This window comes from Gobio gobio (genome assembly GCF_949357685.1).
Source record: "Gobio gobio genome assembly, chromosome: 7".
In the NCBI taxonomy this organism is placed as follows: Eukaryota; Metazoa; Chordata; class Actinopteri; order Cypriniformes; family Gobionidae; genus Gobio; species Gobio gobio.
The window spans coordinates 17,604,322-17,616,876 of NC_137103.1; the positions used below are offsets into that span (position 1 = coordinate 17,604,322).

Genomic DNA, 12,555 nt, shown 5'->3' on the forward strand with positions numbered 1-12,555 from the left:
TGACCTAAACACTGGTCAGAGCATTTAGTCTCATTAGTTTTGATGAAGATGATTGTGTTTTTGAGCATCTGAGACTACTTTCAGTTTCATTGGCGTTTCTTACATTTTCTTGTGGTGCCCCCCTCAGCAGCACGTGATGCGCGTGGTGGGAGCGCGGCTCTGGTTTGAGTGATCGGATTTAAATCCACCTCGAAAGAATTTCGGAAGACATAGCTCCTGATCTCTTAACAATATTATTGATATCTGATCAGAGAAAACGAATGAAGTGAACAGGTGTAAAAAGGCCGTAACTCTTGCAGTTGCGCTGAAGGAACGCTCACTGCTACTGCTGGCAGGGACTCTAAACACCAGTCAGAGCCAGTCTTGACAGTTGCGGTAGCATGGTCTCGAGTTGTTTCCACCAGTGCAGCACATCTCATAGTTTCTTTTAATTAATTAATGTCCATTTACATAATGTCTATTCTTGTATTTGTATTTGCAATCTAGTCAATAACATTTATGTTAAAGGGTTAGTTCACCCAAAAATGAAAATTCTGTCATTAATTACTTACCCTCATGTCGTTCGACACCCGTAAGACCTCCGTTCATCTTCAGAACAGAAATGAAGATATTTTAGTTGAAATCTGATGGCTCTGAAAGGCCTCCATTGGCACAATGGCACGGTTCACTCTCAAGACCCTTAAAAGGTACTAAAGACCTCGTTACAAAGTCCATCTCACTACAATGAATACTCGCTGATTCATAACGCTTCGAAGCTTCATGATGCCTTGTTTTGAAATCGTCATCACTATATAAGTCGTTATTTAGGGTTTTTTTGCGCACAAAAACTATTATTGCCGATTCATAAAGTTATTTTAGAACCACTGTAGTGAGATGGACTTTGTAACGACGTCTTTAGTACCTTTTAAGGGTCTTGAGAGTGAACCGTGCCATTGTGCCAATGGAGGCCTTTCAGAGCCATCAGATTTCAACTAAAATATCTTCATTTCTGTTCCGAAGATGAACGGAGGTCTCTTACGGGTGTCGAACGACATGAGGGTAAGTAATTAATGACAGAATTTTCATTTTTGGGTGAACTAACCCTTTAATATTTATTCATCATACTGTTGAACTTGACAGTATTTTCTCTCGTTCAAAGCTTCAAAGTAGATTTATCAGTAACAGAGTATGACCCTGTGTTTATCAGTACCCAATTATGTTTGTTGGGTAAAAAAGAAAAACTAAATAAACAAAGTAAAAAATTATATAATAATTTTCCCCCAAGGTTTCTATAGATATCGCGATATATCAATATTGTGAATTTTTTTGGCCACAATAACCATGGTGTGAAAAATCTAATATCGTGACAGCCCTAATGTAAATGTAACATTTTATGTAACTCAAAAGTGAGGTTGTCTCAGATATAACTTACTACTGGTCAAAACTGTCCCATAACTAAAGCTTAGTAACTGAAAGCCATTTGGTGTTTAGTTAGATTTAAAGAAGCTGCTACCTGCAACACAAAATCTGAGAATACTTTATGCACAGATACATAACTCTAAGAAAGAAATGAGATGGTGTAGGCACATACCGACACACTCGCTGAGAGTGATCTGTCTGGCTACTGTCCTCTGGACCAGGAAAGGTAGTCCAGAGCCACTACCAGATGTACAGGAATGATCCAACAAATCCTGAAAAACAGAAAAAGAATAAAGAAAAACAAAGTAGTACATTTACCATAGTTCGTCTAAATTTGTAAACACACTTATACATTAGAGAGCAGACCTTGAACAGCCACATTCCAAATAATGGAATGAGAGAAAAAAATTACCAAAACCAAAACAACAAGAGTCACGATAACCATATGTTTGTATCATGAAAATAGACTTTTAGGGAGCATCATGGGAAAAAACAGGGAATAATTACTGCACAATCCTAAAAATCATAGCTGGTTGCCTTCAGACACTTTGAATCACTGTCTGAACAAAATCAGAGTATCAAAGCCAAAACCAGTCACCTCCTGGGCCTCTGAGACCCAAGATTCAAGTGGTTTTAACATGTCACTCCCAGCACTGGAACAGACTTTTATGCTCAAGCAAACATTAAGCCGCTGAATATTTGCTTTGGTTGCCAAGCACTCCATAGAGATCTTCAAAAATAGCTTGAAAAAGATCCAACAACAGCCAATGAAGAGCCAGCTCAGCAAACACATCATAATCCTCACAAATTCATCAAAACACTGCATCATTTCTGCCTAAATGTGTTTAAACAGAGAGGAGATGCTGAGAATTCTGGCGTAGTACAGTTTTTTTGTTAATTTCATAAAACTAAACTTTGGTCACACTTTATATATGGCGTCTTTAACTATGTACTTACATAAAAAAATAGTTAGATACAATGTACTGTGTTCATGCTGTATTGCAAAATAATATGCTGCTATTGAGGTAGAATATGGTTATGGTTAGGGACAGGTTTAGTGGTTAGATTTAAGTGTGGGTTAAGGTCAACAATATAATTGTATACAATGCCTTGCGAAAGGATTCATACACCTTTATTTTTATCACATTTTGTTATGTTGCTGCCTTATGTTAAACTACTTTAAATTACTTTAAATATTTTTTTTCCTATAAATCTACACTTAATACACCATAATGACAAAGCAAAAAAAACTGATTTGTGACGACTTGGCAAATGTATTAAAAAAGAAAAACTGAAATAAGTACACTACATAAGTATTTGTACCCTTAACTCAGTACTTGGTTGAAGCAATGGCAATTTTCCGCCATCCTCCTCCTCAGATCCTCTCAAGCTCTGTCAGGTTGGATGGGGACCATTGGTGGACAGCCATTTTCAGGTTTATGGTACGATTGGGTGTTAAGTCCGGGCTCTGGCTGGGCCATTCAAGGACATCCATAAGCCACCTTTGCACTGTCTTAGCTGTGTGCTTAGGGTCATTGTCCTGTTGGAAGGTGAACCTTCATCCCTGTCCGAGGTTCTAAATGCTCGGGCCTAGTTTTTCATTAAGGTCATCTCTATATTTTGCTGTGTTGATCTTTCCTTCTACTCTGACAAGTCCCCAGTCCCTGCCGCTGAAAAACACCCCCACAGCATGATGCTGCTTCCACCACACTTTACTGTTTGGATAGTTTTTTGCAAGTGATGAGCAGTGCCTGGTTTACTTTCCTCCATACATGATGCTTGGAACTAACGTTCATCAGACCAAAGAATCTTGTTTCTCACAGTCTGAGAGTTCTTCAGGATCTTTTTTTTTGTTGTTAAAAAGTGGGTTTTCGTGTGTCTTCACCGAGGACAGGCTTGAGTCTGGCCAATCTACCATAAAGCTCAGATCTGTGAAGTGTTGCAGTTATGCTTGTCCTTCTGTAAGTTTCTCCCATCTCCATATATGATCATGGAGCTAACCATTCTAACCAAGGCCCTTCTCCATTTATTGCTCAGTTTGGCAAGTAGGCCAGCTCTAGAAAGAGTCCTGGTTGTTCAAATCTTCTTCTATTAAGGTTTATGGATGATACAAACTTCTGTGAACCTTCAATGCAGCAGAAATTTTTTGTAGCCTTCCCCAGATGTGTTTCTTGACACAACCCTGTCTCTGAGCTCTACAGGCAGTTTGACCTCAAGGCTTAGTTTTGCTCTGATATGTATTTTTATCTGTTAGACCTTTTATTGAGAGGCGTATGCCTTTCCAAATCATATCCATTCAAAGTGTAGTAACATCTACAAGCAAAATTGCAATTTTAAGTGACTCAAAAGGTATGAATACTTGCAATGTAATTATTTCAGTTTTTTTATTTTTAATACAAGTTAACACAAATTGTCATTATGGTGTATGGAGTGTAGATTGGTGTGGAATAAAACGTAATTTAAAGTAGTTTAACATAAGGCAGCAACATAAAATGTAAAAAAAAAAAAAATTAGGGGGATACTAATACTTTTGCAAGGCATTATAAAATTACATAAAGTTATTTAAAGCTGTAATTATGCAGGTACTTTTTAAAATATATGTTCCATGAAAAAACATGTTTTTTCATGGAACATATATTATAAATTATTAAATTAATCATTTAAATGTTTACATATAAAGTGGGACCAAATCTTGTTGGTATTAGAAACTTTTGAATGAACAGTGATTTGTGCATGGATGTATGTAATATTCCATTAATTAATCATCTCAGAAAGAAAACGCAGATTAAAAAAAAAAAAAAACGATAGCAGTGTGTGTCCTATAGGCATCCAGAACTTTTTTGTCTAACAAATATGCTATCTAGGCCTGTTCACACCAAGGGCAATAACTATAAGGATGGAGAATAAAAACAATGTCAGCCAATCAGAGTCAATCTTGCTTTAAAGAGCTTGAGCATTAAAAGTGACAGCAAAACATGAACTACAGTACATGACTTATAATGAATAGAACGATATTGTCTGCTGGTGTGGATGCTAATATAGTTATCGTTATCCTTATAGTTGTTTATTTGGTGTGAACTGGCCTTTACCATGGTATATGTCCTTACATTTTTGTAAGTGCTGAGCTATTTACTGTAGTTCTTTAAATGGCCTAATCCTTTTAAGCAACCTACAAGTTATGTTTTTATTTTTTTATTTAACGTTACTTGTGCTGTTTTAACAAGTGGAATCAAATCTCTCAGAAAGAGTTCTATGTTCTTAAAGGGGTAGTTCAGCCAAAAATGTTGAACACAAAAGAAGATCTTTTAAAGAATGTTGGTAATCAAACATTTGATGGTAGCCACTGACTTCCATAATAGGAAAATGAATACTATAGAAGTCAATGATTAAAAACTGTCTGGTTACCAATTTTTTTTTTAAATATCTTTAAAATATCTTCTTTTTTATTCAACAATAGAAAGAAACTCATACAGGTTTGGAACAACATAAGGTGAGTAAATGATGACATTTTCATTTTTGTGTGAACTATCCCTTTAATCACAATCTGATAACAGACTTTGTGATGGTGTGTAGGTTTCCCTCACCGCAAGTGTGCTCTCTCCCACATTAGACGCAATCAGACCATCAATGGTGCCATACTCAGCATCATGAGTGGTCAGATGCTCTATTTGGTGAAGGTGAATACAACGGAAGATCAGGATCGCCACAGCAGACAGGAATATCAGAACGATGACTGGAGCCACAATCACAATGGTCAGCATTGTCACACTATAGCTGGGGCCTTCCACCACTAAGAGAGACACAGAGACTTACAGTATAGAGTAATTTAAAAAGAAACTATTGACCTACAAAAGTTCATATTAGTTTCATGATATTAAGCCAGGGATGGGCAAACCTGGTCCTGGAGGGCCACAGCCCTGCAGAGCTTAGCTCTAAACCTGATCAAACTCACCTGCCTGTAGCTTTCTAGTAATCCTGAAGGCATTAATTAGCTGGTTCAGGTGTGTTTGATTAGGGTTGGAACCAAACTCTGTAGGGCAGTGGCCCTCCAGGACTGAGTTTAACCATCCCTGTATTAAGTGCATTTTAATCCCGTCACTGTAATGTGAAGAAAAAAAAAAAAACTCATTATGCCCAATCATTTATTGTGTATTCTAAATTTTCTTTGGTCCTAGAGGGCTACTGTCCTGTAGAATTTTTTCTTTCTTGTTTTTTTTTTAGCTCCACCTCTAAACAAACACACCAGCCCGAACTGTTCAAGCAATCCAGAAGACTTTGGTTTGATCTTTGAGGTGTGCTTGATGGAGCTAAATAATTAATAAGGTCACAAAAGCTGCAAAAATAACAAAATTTGCAAAATGCACATCACACTGGTGTCACTGGAATATCATATACAATATGTGTGATAATGTAAATGACAGGAAACTACTAGTACAGAGAGGTTTAAACTAGCCCAACCCCTTTAGCAGAGTGCTTTTAGAATTACAATGTGTCTGTTCTGTCATTAATTACTTAGCCTCATGTCGTTCGACACCCGTAAGACCTCCGTTCATCTTCGGAACACAAATGAAGATATTTTAGTTGAAATCCGATGGCTCAGAAAGGCCTCCATTGGCACAATGTACTTTACACTCTCAAGACCCATAAAAGGTTCTAAAGACGTCGTTACAAAGTCCATCTCACTACAGTGGTTCTACAATAATGACTTATATAGTGATGACCGATTTCAAAACACTGCATCATGAAGCTTCGAAGCGTTATGAATCAGTGAGTCGATTCAGAGGTTTGGATCACCAAAGTCACATGATTTCAGCAGTTTGGCAGTTTGACACGCGATCCGAATAATGATTCGACTCACTGATTCATAACGCTTCGAATCTTCATGATGCAGTGTTTTGAAATCATCATCACTATACAAGTCTTTATTTAGGTTTTTTTAGCGCACAAAAACTATTCTCATCGCTTCATAAAGTTATTGTAGAACCACTGTAGTGAGATGGACTTTGTAACAACGTCTTTATTACCTTTTATGGGTCTTGAGAGTGTAAAGTATATTGTGCCAATGGAGGCCTTTCTGAGCCATCGGATTTCAACTAAAATATCTTAATTTGTGTTCTGAAGATGAACTGAGGTCTTACGGGTGTCGAACGACATGAGGCTAAGTAATTAATGACAGAATTTTCATTTTTGGGTGAACTAACCCTTTAAGTGTACAAACAAGTGGCTGAAAATATGCAAATAAGCCAAGCAATAAAGAAAATTTCATGGCAACCAATGGCAATCAATATAAAACTATGTCCATTTAAACCTGAGAAGAAGCAGTTTATTGGTCTGTGTATGTGTGAGCATTACCTCGTAAAGGAAGTCTCACAGTGAGGTTCATGTTGCACAGATGAGCCTGACAACACTCTACAATCTGGTCAGGTGATGGAGGAGTTTTGCAGGTCATCCTGCCCTGCTCATACACCTTAAAACAGCCCTTCTGGGACACTGGTGTTCCATCACTCAGAGTCAAAGATGAGAAACACTGCTGACCCATACAGCGGTCCCCCGTTACACATGACCGGCCCTCACACACACACTCGTGCTCTGTTGGGGCTGCCTTTAACTCTCCATCTGGAACGAAGAAGATTAATAAGAAATATGGAAATATTTGGTAGATCAACAAATGTGATGTGATATTCGGAAGCATTTCATAAAACATTTAATGATGTCACTTTAATTCTAATTTTAACCTTTTTTGGTTCACTTAATTAGTAATGGAGTCTCAGAAATCTTTGTGTTCGTACAGTTGCTTTTGGGATCTAGATCAGTTAAACTTTGACCCTATACCCTCCAAAATGTTATCCTATTCACTTAAATTGTACGTGCCTCACTGTAACCAAGATTTTTATTTGCGAAGAATATTATTATTTTGTAAAACAACATTTCTACAAATGCTTTTGATTGAGCTTAACTTTGAACATGGAATATTCCTGTAAGTTATCTTTTGCACAAAAATATACATTTTGTAATACTGCATCCATAGTTTGCAGTCGATTGTGGACTTTCCTAAAACAACAACAGCATTTTACTTTCTTAATGTGAATCATGCACAATAGGATTAGGGAAGATAAAGTATATAGGGTGTTTGGATTTCATGTTGACTTCAAGTGTGCAGCAAGACAGCATTCTAAGTCTCGTACAGCAGCTGATGATGTTGTCAGAAAAGGCAGGTATTAAAACAGCCCTTCTGAGAGTGCAGAAAGCACACACTCTTCACCCACACACACACTTGTGCACAGATGGTGAGCTTACAGATGCACATGCAGAGAAATCATGTGGTGAACACAAGTGAATCCTGCTATTATGTTAACATACTATTACATTTTGGTGATCAAATTATGTAACAGATATAACTCTGAAATAGTTTCAAGCTTCATTTTATAAGGGAAAAAAAAGGTATTGACACTACATTTCACACACTAAATGTCGCGTTTCCACTGTCGGGCCAAAAGCGAGCATGCTAGTGCATACCATGGTCAGTCACGTTTTCACCGAACCTAATCAGGGCTTCCGAGGTTTCCGGCACTCCGAATACCTTGGTCCAAAGCGAGCCAACTGGGGCTTGAGGAGTGGTCGTGAAGACAGAGTCAGGAGAGGGTTTTTCCAGTTTTCATATCAAGCTACAAGTAAACCTAAACTTAAAACATTTTAAACTATTTTCAGCTCAAAACTCACTTTCAGACACCAGCGAGTGCCTGAAATAACTACCGATTGCAATTTGATGGGGATTCTGATCACTGTATGAGGCAGAAATATGTTTACATTCTATGCTATAGACTATTTATGCTAACCATTGCCATAATAAATACACATGATGGTAAATCCTAGAGACTGCTTGAAGAACTTCATCATATACGATTATAATATTGTATTTATTTGGTTACATGTTTCATCTTCCCTACTTCCCTACATGCATTCCCGTACTGGCCCAACAGTGGAAAAGCGGCTAATGATTAATCATCCATCCATTCTCCTAACTGCGTGTTGGGTTGCGGGGATGATGGAGTGTCCCAGTTATATATTAAATAACTAACACTTTTATTTTTAGATATTACAGAATCTAATTTGGATTCTGCAATGTTTTAAAGACAATTATTTGCTTTTAAATGAGAATTATTACAATCCTTCCCAAATTACATCATTCAGAAATGCAAGAGATACTTTAATACCAAGCTAAAATACTTAAAATATATGAAATCTTTGAGTCAGATTTCATAATTTAAAAAAGATCAAGAAATTGAAGGCCATTTAGGATTCATTGTATTAATGCAAAAATACTTGTTTTTGTAAGTGAAATGTGACCCAGGCATGTTTTTGACCATTTTTGTGAGATTCGCCCATTTAAAATAGCATGAGTATACTACTTACACTTTCAACATTACACTATTGTGCGTTTAAGAAAAAAACGAACAATTATTGATTCAATTAATGATTCACCTGTATTTGGCATCTCCACGGTAACATTCATATTACACAATGTTTCCTGGCAACAGTACATCGACGTGTCCACAGACTGGAAGTTTTTGCAGCATACTGCCCCTTCTTCACTACCCACAATGCACCCTTTCTGCTGTAGGGCTGTCCCATTCTCGAAGGACAGTGAGGAGAAACACTGCAGTCCAAAACAGCGCTGGACACCACTGCATGAAAACCCCTCGCACACGCACTCAACGTCCTCTGTGCTGCCTTTATCTGCAGAACACACACAAGAAAGACAAATCTACAATTATGAGATGCTTAGCTTTCTTCAACTGTGTTCACTTTTATGTCCCAAAGGTTGAATATTAAAACAAACATACAGAATAAAGTCAAAATCTATTATATGATGGTATAACTAAGGAAATCTTTTTCTATACCTTTTAACATGTTTTTTTTGGTGATATTTTTTGTCTTAACCACTTATTTCAGTGTCTTATTTCAGCCATATGATATTAGTTTGTAATCTTGATGAGCCTGCTACCGAAAAGTATCTGTACTGCTACAGTAGTACTACATGCAAAATTCCACCTGCTTACGGATTAGGGGCAATTCCAGTATTTTTTTAAAAGGTAGCGGCTTACACTAAGTGCAAATAGCTGTAGATGCGATTTACTAAGTGAAAATGGTGATATATTCTATTTACACCATATAAAAGAAGCAGTTCTTTGCAATATGTGTAAATAGTAATTACACGCAATTTATACTTTATTTTGACAGATATATAATATGTGCACCTCAGTATTGTTGTACATTAACAGGATGCAATAATAGTGTAAATTATATTTATTAAAATTATTAAATGGATGCTACTAATGGGACAATAAAAGCCCTCCCTAGTACCTACACCTACCCTTACCCAATAAATGCTTTAATTAGTATTAAACATTTCGTTAGGCATTTTATTTCCACTTTTAGAACATTTTTTTTTTTAATTTTTATTGAAAGTAAATGCCTTTCCGATGTGATTCCAAGGCACGCTATTTGCACTTGGTGTGAATAGACGCTCCGTTTTTTTAAATGGTGTGGCACAGGGGAAACCAAAAATCAGTCAGAGGGGGAAATGGGAAATTCAGAAAATGGGACCTGAAATAAATACCCAAAAGGTTGTTGTTTAATGCAACAAATTCGATGCCATGATTCCAAAACGACTGAGTCTGAATGTACTGATTATCTATGTTAACACGTTAACCCATGCGATTAATTCTAAATTCTTAACACATTAAAATAATTTAACGCACATAAATTATGAAGCACCGTTAGTAATGTAATGTCGTCATGCAGTTAGATGATCTTGGGAGTCAGGAGTTTCTACTGGGTCTACCCTGGGTCAGAAATTTCTAATCTAACCCCTTAACCTGATTTTGCTTCTCTGTTTGAGATCAGATCATTTTAAGCCAAAAAAACGTGTATGTGCACTCTCGACACTGTACAATTCAAATTGTTTCTACATCCACACACAATCAGGATGTTTTTATCTGTCATGTGTATGTTGCTGTGTTTAGTCATTCTAAATGGATCCGTGTATTGTAGTAGGAATATACTGTAATGCAGTCAGGTCAAGGTGGTTGGTTTATGGTTTTTTATTTTTGCTTATCTATATGATCCTGTCAACTTAACATGTCTAAAACGTAAACAAGCTCTATGCTGTTTCAATGTACACATTACTGTACACTGAATTCTGAAATGTTTTGTTCTGTAATTTCATTTCTTGGTGTGTCATTTGGTGTGCATAAATTTATGAATTATATGGAATCCTTATATCACTTAGTTATTAGGTATCCTTTTGTAGTCTCCAAGTGTCCTTTTTTGGATTTTCTGAAAAATAAAATTTTGTGAGAACTATCCTTCAATCTGACAGTATACTTCGCTGAATATAGCAAATAATGACAAAATAAACACGTTAAAGATAAATTATGTATGCATAGTTTCAAGATAAGTATGCGATTAATCACGATTCAAAATTGTAATCTTTGCAGAAGCCAGTATTTAATTTCAGGGAGAATTTTCTGATTTCCCATGGCCCCATGGAGAAAGATTTTTTTAATGTTTTAAAAGAAGTCTCTTATGCTCACCAAGGCTGCATTTATTTGATCCAAAATACAGTAAAATAGTAATATTGTGAAATATTATTACAATTTAAAATTATTTATATTTATGAAATTATTAATTATTTTAAAAAGGTAATTTATTCCTTAATTGGCAAAGCTGAATTTTCAGCATCATTACTGCAGTCTTCAGTGTCACATGATCCTTCAGTCGTGTACAATTTTTCAGGATTCTTTGATGAACAGAAAGTTCAAAAGAACAGCATTTCTTAAATGTCTGAAATAGAAAGCTTTTGTAAAATTATAAAACTACCGTTCAAAAGTCTGGCATCAGTAAGAATTTTATTTTTTGTAAGAAATTAATACTTTTATTCAGCAAGAACACATTAAATTGATCACAAGTGATAGTTATGACATTTATAATGTTACAAAAGACTTGGTGACACTACACAATAAGGTCTCGTGTTAAAATTAGTTAATGTATTAACTAACATGAACTTATTAATCTTTGTTAATGTTAGATAATAAAAATACAGTATTTTGTTGTTTTGTTTTGTTTGTTCACTGTGCATTAATGTTAACAAATACAACTTTTGATTTTAATAATGTATTTATAAATGTTTTGTAAATATTTTTAGTCATACGGCCCAGCATTAAATCACATTTTAAACAAGAAGACAATAGAATTTGTCTTTTAATATAATATACAGAATAATAATTCTATAAAGAGACACTTAGGCCACACACCAAAAGAATATGATTGTCAGTAGAGGTTGAGCGAATGATTGGCCGGCCGATTAAAGGGGTACTTCAGCACTGGGAAGATGAATGTGTATTTAAACTGGGTCATTTATGTAGTAGAAATGTGAAATTAATTTTGAATTTGGTACCTTCTAGACTGAGAAAAGACAGAAAATGTATTTTTGTCTCATGTGGATGAAAGACAACAACTCCCAGAATGCAATTGCTTTGCTGTCCAACGAAGACACTCCCAAAGCCACGGCCACTGGTTATCACTTGCCCACCATGACACCGCCCCCACCATCGTTTTGATTTTCATAGTAATAAAATCATTTTGTTCAGTTAGAGAATAGACAATTAAAAACTGAACGTGTCTTTTCAATAAAGTGTGAATGAGCTGAACGAAAGTCACGGCACAAATGCAGCAGGGGTCAGATTTCATTCATCACGAGAGCGAAGAGCTGAGCAGAGCTGAGGTGAGTGTGGCAGTCATTCACGATGCATGTCCAGTCTGGCGCATTTTCAGATCATGCCTATGGAAGCTTAACTTTCATAGGAATTCACTGAAAAATGGAAACACTTACTTTGCTCCCCACTGCTCCGTTATGAATGCCCGAGCTGAGCGGCCGTGTGCATTTACTTTCTGTGAGTGAGATCCCACCCCTATGGGCGGGTTGATAACATGCGGAACTAGCTCCTACTACTGGCTGTGGTCTTTAGCCTCTGGCCAAAAATCCTCAGATGACGCACAATTACGAAATTTGCGTCATCGGAGGATTTTTTCCAGAAATAAAATGCATAATACTCTCGTCTCAGGGGGACATGAGGGGGGAAGTACGATAATTTG

At 36.4% G+C, this 12,555-nt stretch overlaps 1 protein-coding gene across 2 annotated transcripts in view; it reads right to left on the reverse strand.

Moving 5' to 3' along the window:
- The window catches only part of LOC307129489 (activin receptor type-1-like), a 128,930-nt gene that overhangs the window by 35,551 nt on the left and 80,824 nt on the right, over positions 1–12,555 (reverse strand). For both annotated transcript variants that reach the window (XM_079821945.1, XM_079821944.1), the window contains 4 exons: positions 8,881–9,135; positions 6,751–7,014; positions 4,983–5,188; positions 1,571–1,670 (listed from right to left, as the gene is read on the reverse strand). In XM_079821945.1, the coding sequence (XP_079678071.1) occupies positions 1,571–1,670; positions 4,983–5,188; positions 6,751–7,014; positions 8,881–9,135 (825 nt within the window). The remainder of the gene's footprint in view (positions 1–1,570; positions 1,671–4,982; positions 5,189–6,750; positions 7,015–8,880; positions 9,136–12,555) is intronic.